General features: G+C 40.8%; 1 protein-coding gene across 2 annotated transcripts in view; it reads left to right on the top strand.

Moving 5' to 3' along the window:
* The window catches only part of THADA (THADA armadillo repeat containing), a 328,900-nt gene that overhangs the window by 159,928 nt on the left and 143,569 nt on the right, over positions 1-25,403 (top strand). For both annotated transcript variants that reach the window (XM_040224708.1, XM_040224707.1), the window contains one exon: positions 19,248-19,416. In XM_040224708.1, the coding sequence (XP_040080642.1) occupies positions 19,248-19,416 (169 nt within the window). The remainder of the gene's footprint in view (positions 1-19,247; positions 19,417-25,403) is intronic.

The following is a 25,403-nucleotide window of genomic DNA, read 5'->3' as shown; positions in this document are numbered from 1 at the left end:
GGACTGTAGCCTCCCAGGCTCTGCTGTCCATGGGATTTTTCAGGCAAGAATACTGGAGTAGGTTGCCATTTCCTTTTCCAGGGAATCTTCCTGATCCAGAGATCAAACCCACGTTTCCTGCATGGCAGGCGGATTCTTTACCTGCTGAGCCATTGGAGAAGCTCTAATCCCTTCTAAAATGGACATCTTATAGTGAGATATAACACTTTATGGTATTATTGGTCATTTAAACCATAGAATGAATTATAATATTCAAGTTTCTTTGATTTTGACAGGAAGAGACATCGGTTGGGTGCACTGTTAGAGCTGGGATAAGGCCAGTGGTGGCCATAGGGTGTAGAACCTGGGGCGAAAACAGATTGCACTTTGCCTGGGTGGGGACCACAGTGGCTTCTTCCCCATCAGAACTCGCTGCTGTGCATTTCCTGAAACAGGGCATCCTGTTTTCTATTTATGTCTCCTTGCTGGCAGGGAAAGACTTGGAGGTCTTTTTACAGCTTTGACTCTTCCTCACCCCTTCTAGTTGTGGTTCCATTTCCATTCCAAGATGAAAGCTCATCTCTGTCCCCTCCCAGAATAATTCCAGGCAGCAGAACACAGTGAATCCTTCCAGATAAAAGACCTGCTGATAAGATACCAGATTGTTATCAAAGAAGCAAAGTAAGGGGAGTCCCTGCCATTAATTACCTACTTAGAGCTTTGTTTATATCCTGTTCATTTGGAGACATGTTTTCCTTGGACAGTTTCTTGTCTGTATTCTGAACTGCAGGCTGATGTTTGTAAAAATCTCAAAGGTCAGGGAATAGTGAGTTCCTTATATTCTGAAAGGTTTAATGGCAAGGAAGAGAATATCGGAGTTTCTGTCTTCCACCTGGAAGGAAATGGACGAATGCTTGGTTTGGGTGGTTCTTTCCTCACCTCAAGCATACAAATCCTAGTGTGTTGAATGAACTCTGATTTTGTATACTTATTCAAGAGGTTACCTGGAAATAGAATGTCTGTCTCTGCGAAGCCATGAATATTAACTAGCGAATGCCTGGATATCTAGATACTGAAGCCAGAGTCTAAAATGCTCTAACATTGCTTGGTGAATGTGCTTAATGCCACTGAACGGATGTGTAAGTTTTGAACCAGCCCATATTTGGGGGTCTCTTGCCTCCTGAGATGGTCCACACTCTGTGGGATTTGTTTCTCCCAAGTCTGTTTTCACCTTTTGAGATGGACCACATTCTGTCTGTGGAATGTGTATCTCTCTAAATAAATCTATTTCTTAACTTAAAGAAAGAAAAGAAGAAGAATGTGTAAGTTGTATGTTATGTAGATTTTTGTTGCTTTTGTTGTTGTTTAATCACTCGGTTGTATCCAACTCTTTGTGACCCCATGTATTGTAGCCCACCAGGCTCCTCTGTCCATGGGATTTCCCAGGCTAGCATACTGGAGTGGGTTGCCATTTCCTTTCCCAGAGGATCTTCCTGACACAGGGATTGAACCCATGTCTCCTGCATTGACAGGCAGTTTCCATACTGTTGAGCCACCAAGGAAGGCCCCTGTGTATATTTTACCACAGTATAAATGAGTGAATGAATGAACGATACTTGCTTCCTGGGAGCTCCAGTACTTTGGACACAGATGGAAATATCATAGTTTAAGAACCGTGTGACTAAAGCACAGAGAACCTTAAAGAACACAAGATGAAGAGACTGTTTTGCTGACATCATGGGGACATATTGGCAACTCTGCAATTGGAGAAGAGCCCTATCTTGAAAATGATTGATTCTAAACCACTCTAGACACCCTCCTTCCACAAATGTAACAAAAGAAGGGAATGCGGTCTCTTGGTGGCCAGAATAGTAGCATCTATTGCTCAGATTCTCAAACAGTGGCATTGAAATGCACAGTGACCAGAAGTAGTGTTAAGTTCATGTAATCTGCAAAGCTCCTGAGTGGCCAAGCATGTGTTTCTTCACCAAATCAGACTCAAGCCTGACCTTATATTTTCCTGTTAGGCTGTGTTGGCCCAACTAATTTTTGCTGTAAGACTGACTCTTGACCAGTGATTCAACCAGTTCTTTTAGCTTCACTGGTCATGGTGATTCTTTCGGAGGACTAGACTCTTACCTTTGAAAAATTTTTTAGTTTTATTTTTGCTAAACCAAGAAACTTCTCTAACATTGCAAACATGTTACCTGGTGATATAGCTGCAGTGTGATTTCAGTGTGGAAAAAGAAAGTATGAAAACAGCTCTATTGCAAATCAGGAAACTTTTTTTGTTAAGCCTGAAAGTCCTGAACTCAGAATTCTGACTAAGAGGTGCTGCTTTTTTCCTGTGTGTGTGAGAGAGAGTGCTTATTCTTATAGTCATTTGAAGGTAGTTGTGAACATTCACCATGGTTTCACCAATACATTTCTTTGTATTTAAATTTAGTACTTTCCTGAAAAAAAAGTGAGAACCTATAGGAATTTAGGGAGAAACTAAGGTAAATTTAAAATATCAATGCTCACTTTGCATGAAACCAGCAAAAACATGCCCTGACATTCTCATACATAAGACAAATTTGAATTCAAAAAAGAAAAAGTTTTCTTTCAGGATATAAAGATTTTACCAGAGTAACATGGATAGATAAAGCAGTATGTTGTAAAAAGTGCATCTTAAAAACCTCCACTTTAAAAAATAAGATTCTTTACTTTCTCTTGACTAATGATTTTGTCAGATTAATCATTTGAATAGTAAATGAAATATTTGGAAGTATGAAGGGAGTGGAGAACTTTTCTTCTGTCCCTTGTACGAACTGGTGATACAGATTATAAACTAAATGATTCCAAATTTCACCAATTTACTGAGGATCCAAATACTAGCATTTGTCCCCTAAGCCATAGAAATCTACCGAGAAAATCATGAAAATGAACGGAAGTGATCTAGATTGTTTCATTTTCCTTTGAAATGTTGTTTGCATTAAATCTTGGCACCCACAAGTTAAACAGTATTGAATTTCACACATAGCTCTGTATTTTTAATCTTAGGTTGAAGGTTATGTCCATGGCATAATTGAAGAGTGATTCATATAGTTTGCACTTTTTTTTTTAATGGCCAAGGAGGGAAATTGGGGAGTAAGGTGATACTGAATTGATGCTAAATTTATTAATTGAATTCAAATGGGAATAAAGAACGTCACTTAATGATTTTATTTCTTTTTATATTCATTTGTCTACCATTTGTAAAGATTCTCTTGAATGTTACTTATGCTTTGAATGCAATATAAAAATATCTTTTAGCCACTAAAAGTAGCAGTGGATATTAGCAGTGATTTTTCTCCTAGTCAGTATATCAAGTTGTGTCACATGGACATATTGGAGGATGTGACCAGAGTTCTTTATTAACATGGTCCCCATCTTAAAATACAATTACCATGAAATTAATGTATTAAGCCTTAGTCACAACCTTAGTCGTAAGGAAAGACTTAAAGGTAATGTGACTCTCCTTATAATTAGTAAGCTAATTAAATGCTGGAAGGCTTCAACCACATTGTAATGTTCCTTGCTTCTGAACAAAGATAACATCACCACTGAAACTGTATACTTGTAACACTAGTATTTTTTTCATTAGTGGTAGAGTATGTGGGTATGTGTGTTAATAATCTATTTTGTTTCATCTTCAAATTTTGCACAGCAGTTTCCATTGTGCATTCACTGGACTATGTTAAATAATAGTATACTAATTTGGTTTCTGTTTGTTCAGAATTCAGCATGATACAAATAGGGATGAGCTGAAAATTAACCTTTTCACTATGGAATAAACAAATTATCAAAATAAGCACATGCACAAAAAAAGATACTAGAAATCAGGTTCAATCTACTCAAGATGGAGGATAAATCTGTTTGACCTTAACCCCATGAAAAATTCTAATGCTAAATGCGGTACTTATTAAAGCTGGCCCATTCTGCCATTGCTTGGCAGAATGGTGTGGACTGTCAAGTATATGTAAGAGTTATTATAAAATTGTATTTCTTTTAGTATTTGTTATTATTGTTCCATCCTATGGTGGTAAAAATGCTTCATAGTTGGAGCATGCTGGTTTTTTTAACTACCCTGGTCTCTGGAGTCAGACAAACCTGACTTTGAATCCTGGCCTGTCCGTTCGCTTCTTTTGTGAGCTTGGTCAAATCACTTACTGTCTCTGAGCCTGCCCTAGAAGAGCACATGGAGAACTTGGAATACTGGTCCTGAAAAAAGTTTCTAATGCTTAACTCAGTTTATTGTTAGGATTTAAGTATTGATTTGATTCTTTAAGAGAACACAAGGAATGGGCCATTCTGGTCATAAAAGTTCAAAGTAAATATCTGGGCTTGTTTAATATGAAAAAGAGAAGATTTGGGATGTTTTGGAGATGTGACTGGTAGCTGAGATGGGAGAACAAGATAGGGTGTGTAACTTAACTTTTCTAATGTATGTGAAATGTTATTCTTTAAAAAAAAAATAGCATTATTGAGGTATACGATAAACTGCACATGTTGAAAGTGTACAATTTGGTAAGTTTATTCATCCATAACATCATTCCCAGTGTCAAGATGGTAATCATATCTAGCACTCACAGAAGTTTCCTTGTGTCCCTCTGTAGCCTTCTCCAACAATCCCAGCCCGCCTCACCTGGCAACAGCTGTTCTATATCACTGTAGATTAATTTGCATTTTCTAGAATTTATATAAGTGGAGTCATATATTATGTATTTTATTTGTCTTTTTCACTCAGCATAATAATTTTGAGATTAACCCATGTCATTACACATATAAGTAGTTTGTTCCTTTCTATCACAGAATAGTACCCCATTGTACAGCTATACCATGATTTACTTACATACCTGTTGAGGGACATTTTTGCTGTGTCTAGTTTTGACTGTTACAAATAAAGTTGCCAGAAATATTCATATGCAAGTTTTTATATGGACATATGCTTTTGGTTTTTTTAGAGTAGACATCCAGAAGTGGAATGAGTGGGTTGTGGAAAATGGTGTACATTTAACCATTTAAGAAACTGCCAAATTATTTTCCAAAGTGATTGTCCCACTTTACATTTCCACCAGCAGAGGATGAGTTCCACTGGTTCCATATGCTGCTCAACACTTTGCGTGCTTGGTCTTCTTAATTCTAGACATTGAGCACCTTTACATGTGTTTCTTTGCTATCCATATATCTTCTTTGCTAAAGTCTTGGTTCAAAGTTTGACCCTTTTTTTTGTTGTTGGTTGCTTTGATTTCTTCTCATTCAGGCTATATTTTGGGCACAAGTCAAAAGGTTATTCTTTTAGGTATAAATTCGTTTGTTTCCCTGGCATGTGGAACCAGAAAAACAAAATTAAGTTGCAACAAGAAAAGAGTATAATTATCCTTAAGGAAGTACTTTTTGACTGTGAAATGAATGTGGGCACTGGGGCAACCAAAGGAGGGGTGTAAAACTTTCCCTGAAAGCGTTTAAAGATAGGGCCGGCAGTGGTCTGTTTGACCGCTGTAGGGAGGCTGATGTGTGACTCAGTTTACCTAATTTCTGTCTTCTTTTGAGATAAGAATCTTTCCAGGGGCAGACCTCTTACTAACATCTCAATATTCTTTGCTCGTTTGTGCTATTTTTTCAGGTCAAAAAAGTACAATTTCTTGGAACTTTTCAAAACTTTCCATGTACTTCGTGGTTTTAAAAAAATTCACTCTTTCTGATTTTAGCTTAAAGTGATGCTGTGAAACCTGAGGAGGGTCATTCAGGGGTATTAATTAGCTTCAGCAAAACCAAATTGCAATCTCTGGAGAATAATCAGATTAAAAGAAATGCTCAAATTTCTCTCATCTAGCAGGAGCGCAAATCACTGTTCTGGTTGATAGTACTAGGAAGATTCATTCAGCTCTCCATTGAGGCAACGTAATTAACTAGATTCTGGAGAAGAGGTTCTACATGATTAAAGGAATTGGAGTTGGTTTAGCCCACGGAAGGGAAGAGTAAGGGGTGACTTAATGACAGGATTCCAATATAGCTAATGAAGGGTTTTCCTGGGTATAGAAAACACTGGTCATTTGTTCTCCAACTCCGCAGATGCTCAAACTAGAGAAAATTGGCTCCCAACTACAGAAAGATTGAGTGTGGTTTGTATTAGACATAAAACTTCTATTATCAGCATCAATATTGTTATGAGATTAAGCAATGGAGCAAGTCAAGAGAGGTCATAAAGATATTCTGAAATAAAAAAGATAGCTATCTGCCTGGAATGTTTAAATGTCCTTTGAATTATAGGATTTTGTTATTATTGAAGGGGACCTTCAAGATCACTTACTCTAATCTCCTTTTACAGATGAGGATGTGAAAGGACATTATGTAACTGGCCTACAGCCACATTTAGATACTAATATTTTAATTTGAGAATGTTTTAAAAGTAGTCTGGCTAATGAGGCACCAAAGGGCCGTGTGTAAGAGTTTCTGCTTAAAAAAAAAAGGAAGTTTCTGCTGAACAGTAGGTTTCACTCCACCAAAATAGTTACTTGAAGCTGATGATTATGTGTATTATTTTTTCCTAAGCTCATGAAGATCCTGCCAGTGTGCTGACCTGTGTCTCTTGTCTTTAAAAATGTTAAAGATTTTTATTCTTGGACATTTTGAGCTTGTTTCTAAATAAATGCTCTACTTCAAAAGACTGTAGATGATTTGACCCAACTTGGCTAATATTGATAGAGGACAGCAGAGGACATTCCCACAGCCCTTGGGGAGCCTGTCCCAGTCTAATACAGGGTTCTCTAGAAACCTTTGGCTGCTGCCTGTGCAGACTACAATTTCCTGGACAGCTATTTCCTGGTGACTAATTTGCCTTCCTTAAAGATAAGTGAGTTATACACCCTTAGGTTTTGTTTTGTTAAACACTAGTTGAAGCAGTAGGAAACGCATTTAGGCCACCAGTGCATTGTGTACGGGATCTGCAAAAATGAGTTCAGACCATTGGGGTTAATGGGATAAATTGCTTATACAGGATTGCACATCCATTAACCACAGCAGAAATTGGCACAGTGCACTTTATTTGCTTATGGATACATTTTATTTGGTAACTCATCATTCTGTACAGGTTTCTACTGGTTCATCTAGAGCAAAACCCGACATGTATATATAGTATTATATTCTCATTTCAAAGGGTTTATGTGAGTCCTAAAAGTGAGATAAAATATTTGAAGGTGCCTTGCACATGGCCTGATACCTGGCAGACACTCCAAACGTTCCCACTTTCCTTTCCCTTTCTCTTCCTTGGGTTTTAGCATGGATATTGGAATCTCTGAGAAATGTAACAGATTCTTGTCAAAAAGGAAGTTCATAAAATTGTTCACATTTATAAGTGTTTATTTTAAAATTATCAGGCTGTGTTAACTACTCACGTTAACTCACAAGATTTTAATATCTTCTCAGGAAGAGTCACCTGAAAAGTCAAGTTCCATTGGTTTGAGAAAGATGTACTCAGCACCTATGATTTGTCCACTGAATACTGGGCTCACTTTAGGGTGCTTTGAGGGCTTCCCTGGTAGCTCAGTGGTCAAGAATCTGCCTGCAGTGCAGGAGTCTCAGGAGGCGTGGGTTTGATGCCAGGGTCAGGAAGATCCCCTGGAGGAGAAAATGGCAACCCATCCCAGTATTCTTGCGTGGAGGGTCCGGTGCACAGAGGAGCCTGGCGGGCTATAGTCCATGGGGTCACAAAGAGTTGGACATGACTGAGTGAAAAAGATACATATATATATGTGTGTATATATATATATTTAATCTTAAGAAGAGAGTAAGTTTTCTCTGTATCTTTGTGTAGTTTCTTAAACTGACTATCCTGTCCTGGATTAGTGAACTGAAGACCACTCACTGAATATGGAACCACATGCCCTAAAGGTTAATGGGTTGTGTTTCAACTGTGTGAAGTCACTGAGAGAACTCGACCTCTGATCAGTTCAGGACTATTTTTCTCCAACCCACCACTACCTGCAAGGAAAGGTGAAGACATGCGGAGAGGCCAGGGAGTCACCTCAACCCCGTTAAAGACTCAGTGACTGCCTGAATGTGTTCGTGTCTCGTCTTTAGTGGAGCTGGGCAGAAACATCGGGAGGGCTTTTGCTACTGAGAGGAATGCACAGCTCTTTCCCTTAGTCTGCACAAGCTGCAGCCATCAGCTCCTGCCCTGCACACAGCTTATCCCAGCTGGAGAGCCCCGGGGGCAGATCCAGAACACTTTTCCAGCTGTCCTTGCGGAGGCCAGTAGACCAGAATGCAGCTTGTTGATCCAGAGTCAGAGAGGAAAACCCACAGATGGACCGGGAGGAAGATGGTGCCAAAAATTCAAACTAAGTCTAGTAGTTATTTTCATTATGTAGGAAAGTTTTATACCGTTTATGTTAGGTTTTTTTTTTTTTTTTTTTTTACTTTATAATACTCCATTTTACTCTGGGTAATAACTGAAAGTAATGATTCCCTTTTAATCTCTAGGACCTCCAAAGTCTGTGTTTATGTTGCCAGAAAGTCTTTAGCATGTTTTTCATAGTCAGGAATAAATCATTGTTAAGTTATAACTGCATTTCAGTGCTCCAGAGGAGTGGGGGGGGGCGGAAAAAACCTCCTTTCCAGCTGTCTAGACAATTTGGTTGGAATCTGAAAAATTAAGTTTCAAATTGTATTTGTTGTTGGCAAAAAATAATGAAAGCATAAAATGAAATTTCAGATGAAATACAATTTTCATACTCTATGTTTGGATATCAGGAAGCAACCAGGGATTAGTATTCAGAAAGCATCCTTTCATTTATTTAGAACATGTTTGTAATTCTAAATAATTAAAGAGTATTATTCAAAGATCTCTTTAAACTGAGCACCGCACTGAATGCCTTCCCCTGTTGGCAGATTCCCTTGCTTTATTCCCTAACACTAAAAGGAGTGATATGAATGCAGCTAGCCATTGCCACTGCATCCGTCACCGTGTCCTCACCACATATGTGGACAAGTGTGGTGCCCAGTTCTTACAGGGACAAGCGAAGGGTGTCAGAGTGTTGGAAGCCGATTCCCAACTCCTGGCAGTTGCCATTTTCAGCCCTTTGGAATTAACAGCCTATAGCTCGTTGACCTGAGGAAAGCCTTGGTAATTTTGAGGAAGAGTGGAGATGACCTTAAAAGGATGCTCTTTCTACAGCTTAGACTCTGGTTGGGATGTCCCAGAAGTACACACTGTACCACTCAGATGTTCTGTTTTGGCTGATTGATTATTTTCAGCATTTCTTTATGTAAATTTTTGTAAAGATCTTAACATGTTGATTTGAGTTAATTTGTAAAGAGCAGTTGAGCTGCTTTGAGCTGCCTGGTAGCTATTTGAACTAAACATTCTACGTGCAGAAATTATATATATATATATATATATGCTTGTCCATGAAAGCTAGAAATGTGCAATTTTTAGCTTAGCTACTGTCTGCTGCTCTTATTTCTCCCTTACTACCCAAACCAAGAATTATTTTTAAAATCAGACTTCAAAAGTCCTGAACCCATTACCCTTCCAAGAAATACATTTGAATAAAGAAATCCTTGAGCTGTGCAGAGGGCAAGATTACAGTAAATGCAACTTCTAAGTGCTAGTGTTTGAGTTGCAGGAAAAGGAACGAGTGGTTCAGGTGCTGGTAGGCCCTTTGATGAACTAAAAATCAGTAGAGGAGAAGGACAAGTAGAGACTGGCAACTGTGGCCGAATTGAACTCACCTGAGAAAGTGCAAAAAGGACTTCAGGAATAGCACTTGTAACAAAAACATATTTCATACTGACAGGACATGCTGAACTGTTTTTTTCAGATTCGGTGGTATAACCTTATTTTTTTTAGTGGTTTCTCTCTTTTATGCATACACACGTACCCACACGTGTACATGTTTCCGAAGGCAAGACTGAAACTAGGAACCACACACAATAAAAGGAAAAATAAATCTTTGGTGAAATGGCATTAGAAACATCATTAGAATTGACAGAAAGTAGAATTTGGGCCCTGGACCTGGGGAATAAAGGCAGCGGACCCCACATAAACAAGTCAGTTGACCCCAAAGAAACTCAGTCTTCTCTTGTTTCCAGCTCCTCTGGTGGGGAGGGAGACGGACAAGCCTTTATGAGCCCTGAAGCCTGTTGGGTATCATAAGGCTCTATCTTCAGCCAGTTGTTGAGATAGACAACACTGGAGAGTTTATATGTGTGGCTCAAGCTTTTAAGTATAAGCCATTGTGTTTTATATGCATTGTCTCATTTAAGCTTCACAACAGCCTATGAGATAGTTACCCTTTCTCATTTTATAGATGGTAAAAACTTAGGAGGTTCACTGCCCTATATAAGGTTACCCACTAGGCAGAACTTGGACCTAACCAGGTTTTCTGGATTCTAGAACAGGTTCTTAACTCCTGTCTTATTTGCTATATCACTCAGAAACTATAAAGATCCTATTTCTGCTCTCAAGATAATTTTGGTGTAATAGAAAAGAAACTTACAGTTACTGAAGGGGATAGGAGGTCGGGGAGGGATAAATTAGGAGTTTGAGATTAGCAGATACAAAACTACTAAACATAAAATAAACCATAAGGTCCTGTTGTCTAGCACAGGGAACTATATTCAATATCCTGTAATAAATCATAATGGAAAAGAATATGAAAAAGAATATATATATGTTATATATATATTTATAAAACTAGATCACTTTACTGTATTCTAGAAACTAATACAACATTATAAACTATACTTCAATTGAAAACAATTTTTTTAAAACATCATTTTGGTCTAGCCAACATGACACCTGAGAGAGGAATATAAGCAGGATGTGCCTCTTGCCCTGACACCTGTAAGCATGCCATGGAAGTGACGGTGTGTGCATGAATGCTCAGTCGCTCAGTCATATCCTACTGTTGGTGACCCCACTGACTATAGCCCTCCAGGCTTCTCTGTCCGTGGGATTATCCAGCAAGAATACTGGAGTGGGTTGCCCTTTCCTCCTCCAGGGGATCTTCCCGACCCAGGGATTGCCTCCGTGTCTCTTACAGCTCCTGCACTGGCAGGTGAATTCTTTACCTCTGAGCTACTTGGGAAGCCCTGGTGACAGAGTTCGGGAGAGCAAAGGATTGAACGGAAGTTACGCCTGAGCAGAGTCCAGAGGATACAGAAGAGTTCCCCAAGTACGAAGGTGAAGTCGCTCAGTCGTGTCCGACTCTTTGCGACCCCGTGGACTGTAACCTACTAGGCTTCTCCGTCCATGGGATTCTCCAGGCAAGAATACTGGAGTGGATTGCCATTTTCTTCTCCAGGGGATCTTCCCGACCCAGGGATCAAACCCAGGTTTATTCCAGTGAGTGTAACCTGCGGCGTGCACAGGCACTAAAGATGAAACAATATTTGGATTGACAAAATGTGCATAGAAAGTTTTTTATTTTTGTATATGTAGTATAACCTGTGGCCTCAGCCTACTTCTTCCTATGCAGTCTTCAGAGATACCTTGTGAGGTGGGGTCATCTCAGCTTTGAAGATTATCTATAGATGAAAAAAGTGGAAGTGAAAGTCACTCGGTCGTGTCCATCTCTTTGCAACCCCATGTACTGTACAGTCTATGGGATTCTCCAGGCCCGAATACTGGAGTGGGTAGCAGTTCCCTTCTCCAAGGGATCTTCCCAACCCAGGGTTTGAACCAGGGTCTCCTGCATCACAGGCAGATTCTTTACCAGCAGGGGAAGCCCAAGAATACGGAATGGGTAGTCTATCCCTTCTCCAGTGGATCTTCCCGACCCAGGAATTGAACTGGGGTCTCCTGCATTGCAGGCAGATTGTTTACCAGCTGAGCGACCAGATGACCATCCCCTAAGAGCATCTGGCCATGCTGTAGGAGAAACAGACCATAATGGCATGCATTCTTGAATAAACCTAGTGAGGGATTTGAGGAGAGGTCAGACGTAGCTTCTTCAAACTCGGTTTAGTCCCTAAGATGCTGACACCTTGGTCAAGTAGGGGCATCTCGAGAAAGTGGATGATTATTTTCATCAGCAGGAGAGAGTCCCTTACATTCAAAATTACCTCCCTCACACTGCCGACCAATGTTCTCTCAGCCATTCTGCCTTGTAAGGATTAAATGATGTCATACACGCAGAGCTTTTAACGAAAGGTCTGGCCCTCCATAGATGCTTAGTAAATGTTAGTTACTATCATCATCATCTTTATTGTTCTGCTCCACATTCTAACAATTAGGAACTGGTTGGTTCCATAAATCATTCATACCTCAATGTGATTAGGTTGAACCCGTTACTTTGGAAACATTTGGTGTTTTCAAGGCTCTGAGGATTTTGAGGCAGCTGCACTGTTCAAAGTCTTTGACTAAATTTTGCAGGTGGACAAACCCTAATTAAAATGCAGGATCTGCCCCTTGCTAGTTTTATGACTTTAGTATGTTGGGAAACCTTACTTTTCTCATCTTCAAATAGGGCTGATGATGCTGGCCTTATAATGAAGATTTACTATAAAGTGGTGTTTCTGAAGTGCATAGCCAACTCTGGCACACAGTAATCATTTAATAAACCTCTGTTCCCTTCCTTTTGACTGCGGGCCCTAGGGGGCAGTTTGGGTTCATGGGCAGAAAGGCATAGGGAGGGCACCACTTTCTTGTCAAACCCAAATCTTCCTTCTCTCTGACCCCACTTAGTCACAGCGGGACCCTCATGACCCAGACCACCCACCCTCCTTTCTGGGTGTCCCACTTCAGTTCCTCTACAGCAGCCTGTGTTTACTTCTCATGATCCCAGAAGGCACTGGCTGATTGGCCTGAATTTCCTACTAGATTCTACACTCCCCATGACCTGGGCAGTGATTCTTTCTGGTTCCCTCATTCCTAATAACTCAGTATATGCTTTTGCTGGGCACTCAGTGGATGTCTCCATGCCTGACAGCTATGAGTGATGTCCAGCCACTTACCAGTGAAATGTTCCAAAGGAATAGACTCAGAGGCTAAATATAAGAGAGAAACTCCTGAAAAAAAGCTTAGCCACCACACTGTGAAACTGGATGATGTCAGAATGATTTTTCCCTGCTCAGAATCGTGTATTCTAAAATTTCCAGGGCCCGCCAGGGTTCCTAGAGCCCAAAGGTGTGTATCACCCTCTCTTGAAGATCCTTCATCTCCTCCAGGAAACGACTTGAACTCTCCCTCTAGTGCTCTTTTGTGTGCTGCTTCACACCCTTGGATGTCCCCATGGGCACTGCTGACTGGGTATCGTGAGGCTGTCCGGCTGGCTCCCCCTGAGCTGATGGTTCCCTGCAACAGCATCCTGTTCTCCATCCCCACATCTCTAAAGCAGAGTGCTTACCTGCCAGGCACAGTCACACTGTGTGCAAAGAAGCAACTGCAGATTCTTGACCTAGATCTGGGAAACTCTGCCCCAAGGATTTTGAGCATGAGCCATGAAACTCCTAAAACTGGTGGGAAATTGTATGTGTATGCACGTAAATCTACTGTTCTGGTGAGAGAATCCACAGTTTACATTAGATTCTGAAAGGTTTTCATGAGTCTACAAATGTTAAAAAGGAAAAAACCCACTAACTTAGAGATTTTCCACATACTTGTAAATTCAGGCCCATGTTTTCATTAGCCGGGAGATATTTTTATGGTCCTCCAATACCCAGGTGTGAGCTACAACTTGAAATAGCCCACAAGCTCCATCGCGGAGCCATGGATGGCAGTTCTGGTCTTGGAGCTGCTGCTTATGCATCATGGAGGGTTCTCTGAGCCTTTTGAGCTGCATTTTACTTTTTGTCCATTAACTGAGGTTTATAATGCCCTCATATCCTACAGGAATGCTGTATAGAGAGATAAGGGATGTGCAGGCATTTATAAGCTGCCAAGGGTTGTACAATTGTGGAGTGCAGGTGTTACTATTATGAATGTGTCATCTCTCATGTTACACAGGGTCAGGAACACAGTAGGCAATTGATACATGTACAATTAAAATGAACATGGACAGGGTTTATTGAAGGGAGAGAGCTAGAGGTTTAAGACATCAGTGTCTGTGTGTTCTACAGATCCTGTGAACAATTTAGTGTTCAGGCCTAGAACACAGCTGGGGTACTGAGAAAATGCTTTCCAAACTGTATGATAATAGACAATATGACCTTCGAGATTCAAAATCCATTTGTTTTGTTGTCCAGAGACTTGAAAGAGTAGAATTGAAACTTAAAAGAATAGAAGCCGTCTCACCTTTTTCAGGAGGCCTCCAGAGTCATCCTCATCACTTTATAATGGAGGCAAAAAAAATCCTCCTTGCCATCATATCATCAATTTATTGTTCTTTTCTTTTTTGAAATCAACCGTGAATATTCGTTAGAAGGACTGATGCTGAATCTGAAGCTCCAGTACTTTGGCTACCTGATGCAAAGAGCTGATTCATTGGAAAAGAGCCTGATGCTAGTAAAAATTGAAGGCAAAAGGAGAAGGAGGCGGCCAAGGATGAGATGGTTAGATAGCATCACTGACTCAACGGAGGTGAATTTGACCAAACCCTGAGAGATGGTGGAGGACAGAGGAGCCTGGTGTGCTGCAGTCCATGGGGTCGCAAAGAGCTGGACACGACTGAGTGACCGAACAACAACAACAGCATTCACACCACAGTCTTAATTCTCTCATTGGAACCACAGAGAGGCCTGCCGTTCCCAGACTATACTGATCCCATTGTAACAGAGGCATGGCACATTACTGAAACTGTATTTTCAAAGTACCTTGCTTCTTGGAATGTTCTCATAGACACCATCTCATTGGGGATAGATAACTGCCACTACTATCTGCACAACAGATCTAGAGAGATTCCTACAACTTGTCCAACTCACAAACCCCAGTGTCCAAAACAGGATGATGTATTCCTGAAGATCATCTCTGCCTGATTTTGGCACGTTTGCTGAATCAAAACTAGAAAATTCTATGGGAAAGATAGATTTTTAGCTTCAAATGTATTCCACTTAGAGCTGAAAAGACTATATCCTCTCACACTCCAGGCCACATATACCCGAAGAAAAGCAGGATCTCATCACACCCGCTTCATGTCCCTCAGTTCAGTTCAGTTGCTCAGTCATGTCTGACTCTGCGACCTCATGGACTGCAGCACGCCAGGCTTCCCTGTCCATCACCACCTCCCAGAGCTTACTCAGACTCATGTCCATCAAGTTGGTGATGCCATCCAACCATCTCAATCTCTGTCATCCCCTTCTCCTCCTGCCCTCAATCTTGCCCAGCATCAGGGTCTTTTCCAGTGAGTCAGTTCTTCACATCAGGTGGCCAAAGTATTGGAGTTTCAGCTTCAGCATCAGTCCTTCCAATGAATATTCAAGACTGATTTCCTTTAGGATAGACTGGTTTGATCTCCTTGCAGTCCAAGGGACCCTTAAGAGTCTTCTCCAACAACACAGTTCAAAAGCATCAATTCTTCAGTGCTCAGCTCTCTTTATGGTCCAGCTGTCACACCCATACATGACTACTGGAAAAACCATAGATTTGACTAGATGGACCTTTGTCAGCAAAGTAATGTCTCTGCTTTTTAATATGCTGTCTAGATTGGTCATAGCTTTCCTTCTAAGGAGCAAGTGCCTTTTAACTTCATGGCTGCAATCACCATCTGCAGTAATTTTCAAGCCCCCCAAAATTAAGCCTGTCACTGTTTCCATTGTTTCCCCATCTATTTGCCATGAGATGATGGGACCAGATGCCATGATCTTAGTTTTCAGAATGTTGAGTTTTAAGCCAGCTTTTTCACTCTCCTCTTCCATTTTCATCAGCAGGCTCTTCAGTTCCTCTTCACTTTCTGCCATAAGAGTGTTGTCATCTGCATATCTGAGGTTATTGATATTTCTTCTGGCAATCTTGATCCCAGCTTGTGCTTCTTCCAGTCCAGGATTTTGCATGATATACTTTGCATATAAGTTAAATAAGCAAGGTGACAATATACAGCCTTGACGTACTCCTTTCCCAATTTGGAACTCATCCACTGTTACCTGTCTGGTTCTAACTGTTGCTTCTTGACCTGCAAACAGATTTCTCAGGAGGCAGGTCAGGTGATCTGGTATTTCCATTTCTTTAAGAATGTTCCACAGTTTGTTGTGATCCACAGTCAAAGGCATGGGCGTAGTCAATAAAGCAGAAGTAGATGTTTTTCTGGAACTCTCTTGCTTTTTCTTTGATCCAACAGATGTTGGCAATTTGATCTCTGGTTCCTCTGCCTCTTCTAAATCCAGCTTGAACATCTGGAAGTTCTTGGTTCACATACTCTGGAAGGTTCACGTACATCTGGAAATTTCTTGTTTCATAAAAAAGCCTTTCTCAGTGATCAATGGAAAGAAATAGAGGGAAACAATAGAATGGGAAAGAATAGAGATCTCTTCAAGAAAATTTGAGATACCAAGGAAAAGATGGGCATAATAAAGAACAGAAATGGTATGGACCTAACAGAAGCAAAAAATATTAAGACGAGGTGGCAAGAATACACAGAACTATACAAAAAAGATCTTAATGACCCAGATAAGCACGATGGTGTGATCATTCACCTAGAGCCAGACATCCTGGAATGCAAAGTCAAGTGGGCCTTAGGAAGTATCACTATGAGCAAAGCTAGTAGAGGTGATGGAATTCCAGTTGAGCTATTTCAAATCCTAAAAGATGATGCTGTGAAAGTGCTGCACTCAATATGCCAGCAAATTTGAAAAACTCAGTGGCCACAGGACTGGAAAAGGTCAGTTTTCACTCCAATCCCTAAGAAAGGCAATGCCAAAGAATGTTCAAACTACTGCACAATTGCACTCATCTCACACGATACCACAGAGAAGGCAATGGCACCCCATTCCAGTACTCTTGCCTGGAAAATCCCATGGATGGAGGAGCCTGATGGGCTGCCATCTATGGGGTCGCACAGAGTTGGACACGACTGAAGCAACTTAGCAGCAGCAGCAGCAGCACATAATACCAAAGTAATGTTCAAAGTTCTCCAAGCCAGGCTTCAACAGTATGGGAATCAAGAATTTTCTGTCCTTAAAGACTGACAAAACAGTATCCTGGAAAATTTTTTTTTTAACTTGATAGTTGTGTGTGTGTGAGTGTGTGTAGTAGAATCTATCCTTCCATTTAAACAATTTGCCATGAGAGAGGAGTTTTAAATTGCATTTAGTCATTGCTTTAGAATGAATGGTGCTTAATTAAATATTACTTTAAAAATAGGCTTCTTCTCTTTTTCTGTAATTGCATTACATTTTTGAGGGGCAGTTTTGTTTTACTCTTTAACCTGATTGTGTGCTTTTGGAAAGTACCCTAGTACAGAGTATCAGAAAGCAGAAAATTCTGGCACTTCTCCGACTTTCCATTCTTTCTCCTGTATGGATGCCAGATTCCTTTGGGAAATCATCATTTGTAAAAGGTCAGGAGCAAAAGCAGGGGGATTCTTTAGTGTATGGTTTCTGCTAATTAGAAACTAAACATCTGTAACCATGTCAGAATTATTTGTATTTGAAAAGAAACATTTATACACAAGTGCTTTTTCAGTAACATAAAGCACACTATAACACAAAGTATTATGTGTCAGAGGGGTGGGGGGACGGACAGCCCAGGAAGCTTCCGACAGATGGCTGTACTGGGTGAGGTCATTTGCTAATTAAATCTCAGAGCTTTTTCAGAGTATTTTCTTTTCTCCATCAATTAAAGTTTTCTCACTCACTCCCCCACTAAGCACCCCTCACCCCCCACCCCCACCATGGCCAAAGCAAACATTTAACTCCTTTTGCCAATTACAGATCAAATGTTTAATCATTTTAAAGGGAAGATATGTGAAAAAATGGATGAGTTGGCAAAGTCCAGTCAAAACCATTGGGAAATCTCTAGCTCTCCACTGTAGCCTTAGTCTTCGGTGTCTGCTCACATCATGTTGTGAGGTGAGCTATTCTCCCTCCCGGAAGTGTCTGCTGATTGGCCCATCTCTAGCCTGCTGTCTTAGGGGAAAAAACAACACAGTGTTTTGACTTATCCGGTACCTCTTTCTCTTCTTTCCCTACTTTTCTCCTACCTATCCTTCTCCCCAAGACGAAATTTTGCTTAGATCATTACATTTGTACAGAACTTACATCTGTACTTCTACTGTCATATTACGATACATGTCAGTGATGCCTCTGAAGTGTTACACTTTAGTCATAGGGCTTTATCTCTCTACATGCTAAGCATTAGGCCCCATGGGCCTAATGGCCCAGATTTTGCCAGTCATTTTTTCTTGGAATATTGATTAATTTTGGAAAAAAAGATAAGAGGCCATCTCTTTCCCCTACAGAGTCTGCTGTCTTCTGGTCTTCCCCATTCTTGTCTTGGCATTTAAGACATTTATATAAGTTGAATTTTTTTTTTAATGGATTGAAAGATCTTTAAGTCTTGAGGGTTCTAGTCAAGAATTTATTTAAGCTAAGACTTAACCATATTGGGCTTTCCTTTCAATTAAGACTGTCTGTGAAGGCTCTCAGGTGCAGTTTCAACAAAATGGTTGTGGACTCTCAGGTTCTAAGTGTTTACAAAAAAGCGGCCTGTAGATGACTTGCCTTTCTAATGACTTCTGTAGAATCTGAAAATAACCTCTTGTCCATGACTTTCACTTACTTAGGAACTGGCTTCTCTCCAAGCTCTTTGGGTGTGAGGCAAGGACTTGGTGACTCAAGGATCTATCTCTTGTTCTCTTGACAATAAATTCAGAGCCTGTACTTGGCCATTTCAGACACTCCCCAGTCTGGCCTGACCCACTTCTCAGCCTGCAGTTCCACTGCTCTCCATGAACCTGATTTAGCCAGACACGTTTAACTATACTGTACCTCAGGTGTTTCTACCCTTGCTTTATGCAACTGGCCCTGGCTGAAACTGCCTGGTCTCTTTGGCATCCTTGACCCACACTTGCTTTCCTGATTTCCATCCTGTGCAATACAACAGCCCACAGCCTACAACCTGTGGCAGAACCATAGATGTTAATGATGTTTATGAGAAGAGCAAAGTTTCCTGTAGAACTAATATGAACAAAGAAGCAAAAAAGCATTTGAAATCAGGGCAGTATAAAAGCATCTTTTGGGATCGGAAGCAACTCCTTCCCCCATCCCTGCCGTGGGATGTCTCAGCCAGAGCCGAATAGAACATCAGCATGCACAAAGGTGTGGATGTAGAGATGTGTATTGAATGGGCTTGTGTTTCTGTCTCCTCTCAGATGTGGTCACTCACCTGTCTACCGCTCCCGTGAAATGGCAGCACGTGCCTTGGTCCCGTTTGTTACGATGGACGAAATCCCTAATACCATCCAAACTCTGTTGGCCAAACTCCCTGACTGCACTGACCAGTGTTTCCGGCAAAACCATATTCATGGGACACTTCTCCAAGTAAGTAAAGTCAGTCTTTATGGCTTTTGTCAAATACTGCAAGATGAACTTTGGTGCTGTTAGCAGGTGACGATTTGATGCACAGGCCTTTCACTTTATGCGTAGATCTGCTTTCTAATGCTGAAAGAACAAGTGTTTCCTAGGTGAGCTTTTTTTCATCATAAAGATGAATGCAGTGTCACAGTGCGATTCAGTCAGAACATCTTTTGCATTAAAACCTAGGTTTTCTATGGCCTGCTTTTCCATCTGGTTTTCCTCTCTAAAGAAGCTGTGTCTTTTCCATCAAGTATGCCTGAAGAACATTCTGGGCTACTCCCTGTTCACAGTAAAGTTGTGAGCATTCCTTGATACACATCAGGCAGCTTAGTACATTACATGTCAAACCCTTCTTTCCTATATTCTCTGTGCTACAAGGGAGACTTGTCTTTTGAATAAATAAGCAGAATGACTTACTGCTTTTAACTTAACATTTCTTCTAGGGAAGACTCAAGTACAATAAATGATTGAGAAATAGACTGCTTATTGAAACAGTCCTTTTTAAACCCTGGCTGTAAATATGGGGATAGGTTGGTATTAGTGGGGTCTGCTGTTCATGTGGCCGATGTGGAGTGGGGCTGGGCTGGGATTTAAATATCAGGTCATGCTTCTGATTTGTGAACAGATTTGAGAGATGGCCTTGAGATCCAAATATATGTTCTAAGCCTGCAGTCCACACTGCTGACATTGCAGGCGGTGTGTAGAGTGGTTAAAGCCTGCAACTCTGGATCCGGTCTTGTTTGGGTGTCGATTTCAGATCCACCACTCAATACCTATACATCTGTGTCTTCTCTTTTGAACCAAGGATAATAATAGTAGTATATACCTCTTAGGGATTTCTGTGAAGAATAAATGAATTAATGCATATAAGGTGCTTATAATAGTACTTGGTCCATAGAAAGATACATAAATATTATTATTATTCATAGTTTTAATCTGTGCTAAAATGAAAACTGATGTTTTTAGTTGCTAATTCTGTCTAGTCGAGAATGTAAAAGAAACCTGGTTTTTGCCTTCCTTCCTTGTTTGTTGTATATATTCAACAAGTATTTATTTGTTGAGTGACTTCTTTATACTACTGTGTCAAAGTCAAACTAAAGACCAAGTTCTTGTGTTGAAGGAGTTGAGGACACTAAAAAAGAGGACTTCCCTGGTAGTCCAGTGGTTAAGAATATGCTTGCCAATGCAGGGGACATGAGTTTGATCCCTGGTCTAGGAAGATCCCACATGCCATGGGGCAGCTACACCCATGAGCCTTAGAGCCTGTGCTCCACAGCAAGAGAAGCCACCGCAGTGAGAAACCTGCTCACCTCAACAAAGAGAAAGCCCTTGTGCAGCCACGAAGACCCAGTGCAGCCGAAACTAAATAAATAAATTTATTGAAAGAAGACGACCAGAATATGAGTGTGCTTAGTGCCACCGGATTGGTCCTGGGGATGTCAGGAAAGGCTTCCCAGAGAAAATGACATCTAAGAAGAGAGTGGAAAGTAGCCAAGGGAAAGGGAGAAGGATATCCACGCTTCAGAGGGAACAGCATTTAGAAAGACTCAGACTGGCTGAGAGTCAGTCCACCTGGGAACTGCAGGGTTGGGTGGGACAAAACTTCTAGGGTGGCAGGTCTCAAACGGGTCTCAAGATCTCCTCACTCTCTTGAAAGTTTCTGAGCATCCCAAGTGGCTTTTGTCTATCGATATTTAATTAGAAACTAAAATAGAAAATAAAACACAGGAACTCATGAGCACACATTCCATTAGTCATTAGAGGGGTGACATCATCACACACCTTGTAGCCTCTGGCAGACTCCACTGTACACTTGGGAGAGAATAAGAATGAAAGAGGAAAGTAATGTCTCAGTGTCATTTTGAAAATAGTTTAATCTTACAAATCTCCTGAAAAGATGGTGCAACTCCCAAGCGTCCCAGACCAGATGCTCTGGCCTCTGTTATGTGCATTATGGATTGTCGGTGATTTCTTTAGTACAAACTCCTAAGCATTCATCTCCCTTGGTCCTCACTGTATCCCTGTGATGGAGAGGGGTAGGGGTCATTATCTTGGTTATGAAGATGGTACCCTGAGGCCCACACAGTTTTGTCAGACTCCGCTGTTTCTTTGAAGGGAGTCTGTAGTAATGAGTCATGCAAAACAGGCTTTTCAGAGACGCATAGGGGATGCAGCTGAGCTAGAAGGAAGGTTCGGATTGTCGGGGGGCATCCAGTTGTCTTTACTGAAGAGCCACTCTTGGCCAAACTTAGAAGCAGTGAGACTGACATTGTTTCTTTGCTCTTCCACCAGCGGTATAAATGGGCCTCCCAGCCTCATTCCCCATACTCACCTCGAAAAGGTCTGGCTTGCGTTCTGCCGGTCTATCCAGCAACAACATACAGTCTTTTACTCTGTCTCTGGGCTGCCTTTGCTGTTCTCAGAGTTACTTCTTCTGTGGGAAAGTCAAAATCCTCAAACGCTGGGGTGCTTGTGGCTATTGCTCTTGTTCCTGAGTGTTAGGGAAATGAATGGCTTGTTGGAAAAAACAACAACTATATGGGTGTTGGGTGCTCGGTATTGTGTTTGTGTTTGTCAAACAGATTCCTGTCTTTACCAAGATTGGCTTATACCCTGGTTGAAAAAAGGAAGTCAAAGGCATGTGAAAATCCTTCTGTCATGTCTATTCGGGTGTCTCGTCTGTTGCAATAGTTCTCTTCGCTCTGTTGTTCTTTGTGGGGGAAGCAGGAGGGGTTAAGATGGGGAGGGCTCTCTTCCTTATTCCCTTCTGTAGCATATCGATTCCTCCTCTGCATAAAGCTACCTTTGAAATCAGTAAAGGACCTGCACCTGGAAAAGCGATATTAGGGCTTGAAAGGAATAGTCATCTCCATGGGACTTTCAGAGCCAGCTAAGTAAATAGAAAGTTGTTATTTTTTTCAAAAGCAGGAAATCATTTTGTAATCAGAAAACAAATTCTTTCACAGATCATTTTCTTGAATTATAAATTTTGACATCTTTGAAAAATGTTTACATAAATATATTAAACCTCAGAGTTATCTCTGTAGTATACCTTGCAAAGAAGAAATATGCTGAGCTCTGAATTTTGGGGAATGGTGGAAGAAAGGCTCAAATTATAGGACATGGCAAAAAGGAAAGAACATGTGGGATTTGTTCCTTAATCATTTTAAAAACCAGAGGTTCATAATTGCCATATTGAAATGGATGTAAGTAACACATGTCAGAAAAGGTGAGATTATCCTGCAGGTTCACTAGAGCCAGTGGTAAATGACATTAAATCTCAATAAAGACTAGATAAGAGCCATGGACATTACCTCATTTGGGAACAACACTGGCAGGGCTGCCCTGTCTTTTAAGTAGAATTAAACATCTGTTCTTGTTGCCAGAATTCTTCACGTTGGGGACTTGACATTTTTGCTCGGTTACTTATCACTCCCAAGAAATCATGTTGGAGTTCACAAAGTTCTCTTGCATGGAGGAAGATTTTGGCCAGCAATCCTGAGGAAAGATTTATTCTGGTTCTTGGGTACTTAACTCACCTTTGGTTGTTTCATAAGGAAATATATACTAGTTGAAGTCAAAGATTGCATTCTAAAGTTTTTTCATTTCCTGCCCATTTCAGTTATTTTTCCTATGGTATAGACATATAAAAGGTAATCCTTGCTCTTTCTTTAATTAAGCTCTTTTATTTGGGTAAGCTGAAGTGGGCAGTTGAGGAAATTCAGCTGCTATTAAAGCAGAAAAACCACTTTTGCATTTATATGTATGTTCTAGGCAAAGATATTCTTTTTTTCTTCAGTTAATCCAAATAATCTCCACAATTCTACACGTCTCTTTCCTGGTATTACATTGTCCCATCTTTACCAGCAGAATCTGTTGAACACTTTAATTCTTTTATTTCAGCTCCCTAAATTTGGAGCCTTGACTTCTGCACTTTGAGAATTCTGGGTTTAAAAGATCCTACTTTCTAGTTGCAGAGCTAAGTAGGATTGCTGTATCCTTGGGTTGACATGAAATATTAACCAGGGATGGGCCACACACACACACACACACACACACACACACCATTCTCTGTGTTTCTGATGAGGAAATTGAGGTGAGCCTGGGAAAGTGACTTGAGATAAAGTCACAGAGATAATCAGGGTACAGAGAAGACATTAAAGCCTACGCTCCTCTTGTGTTTAGAACTTGCTGCCTCCCTGATAGTTATGTGAATAATGACTTTTTATGCCTAGGGAAACCAAATCAAGACTCTATCTTTGCTCTGTTTTTAATCCCTTATCACTCAATTAGTCTGCTTAAGTCTAATTTGATATACTACAACACTGGAAACAAAGAAGTCCTTCCATATTATATAGAGGGACAAAGGATGCCAGTGAGATCCTGCAAAGCTACAACTGGTAAAAGCCCTTTCAAAGTACTTACTGTACCTTCCTTCCCTCTGCTCATCTCTTTACCCTCATTTCTCCTTGGTCTCCCATTTAATACTCCTAACCTGGAAATACAGAATCCTCAGGACCTAGGTCATAGCCAAGTTCACAGTTGCCAAACCTCTGTCTTCCTTGAGGGTGTAACAAGGCCTCTCAAACTTCGGCAATCGTATAGGTCCTAGGCCTGGGAGCTGCTTGGGACCATGTAAAAGGGGTCAAGATTGAATTCAGTTCACTGTGGAATGCCCGCCCTGTTCTAGGCTCAGTGGAATCATGAGTTTGCCTTTTACCTCCCAGTGTGGGGAGCTGTGGGCTAGAAGCCAAGTGAGCCAGTTAAACCCTCAGGGACCAGGGGGCGTATGAATAACAGAAACAAAGATATGGCAGAAGATGAAGGCTTCAGTCTTAAAAGGAGACTGAAGCTAAGGGATTTCTGCTTTAGTCTGTAAAACCCTGATAGACTCTGTGTTAGGGCCAGAGTTACCATCTTTATGGGGGTGGGTGTAGGGGTGCTGGGCTGGGAGAGACAGCACAAAGACAAAAAGAGAGGTAGATCTTGGTGTTACCTTTGTGGAAAAGAAAAGCAGAACACCAAGAAAGAAAGAATGATGGGCCGCTTTGGTCTGCTAGTAGTTTGAAGGAATCACTGTTCAGGAAAGAGGAATAAGACCAACCACCCTTTATTCTCTGCTGTAAAGAGAAGCAGTGGAAACAAATAAAAAGTCAGTAATGGAGGTGGCCTTAAGTATAAATTCTGTTGGGGTTTTCTGAATAAGGAAATAAATGTTTTTAGGGGGAAAAAAAGAGTTTTTACTATTATCGTTACACCAAAACCCATGAGTAAGTAGAATTTGGAAGAATGATCAATTCCATGTTTTCAAATGTGACCATATAATACAGCACCTTATGCTTGAAGAATTTTAACATCTTTCTCATATTTCTTAAAAGTGCAAAATTGTGAAACATAAAGTAGAAATTCTCTCGAGCTGTCCAGAGATGAAACATTCCTTGACAGATTCCACTTGGTGACCTAAGCTTGGCCTGTCTCCGTTGTTTATTTTCTACACAGAAAATAGAATTTCAGAATGGAAAATCAAAAACAAAAGATGAAATTATGCTGATGTTGTAAGTTATAAATGGACGGCTGGTCAGGGTGCTTTTTTTTTTTCTGGAATGAGTCATGAAGAAAGGCTCACTCTTGTCACTAGTGGCCAGATTTACTCATTCTTTCTGAGTACTTGTGTTCCTGTGAAAGGAGAAGAACCTAAATTGCTAGGTCCCCAGTCCAAGAAGCACTAAGGCAGAGCTTCATATGGCTGTACGTGTGTTAAGTCTTTACTGACTTCTTCAGCAGCCAGGGAGTCTGAGTGAGGCCTCCAGGGGCGGGAGGCTCCAGGCAGTCACCTGCAGCGTCTCTCTATCCCCAAGTGCCAATGAAAGGTTATATTCTGCAAGTGCCTTGATGGGAAAAGGATTGGGAAGCCCTGGGCCTTTAAGTTCGAACAAACAAACAAACTAGCC

The sequence above is a fragment of the Oryx dammah genome, unplaced genomic scaffold (assembly GCF_014754425.2).
Source record: "Oryx dammah isolate SB20612 unplaced genomic scaffold, SCBI_Odam_1.1 HiC_scaffold_25, whole genome shotgun sequence".
NCBI classification, from domain to species: Eukaryota; Metazoa; Chordata; class Mammalia; order Artiodactyla; family Bovidae; genus Oryx; species Oryx dammah.
This window is presented reverse-complemented; position numbering and strand designations above follow the sequence as displayed.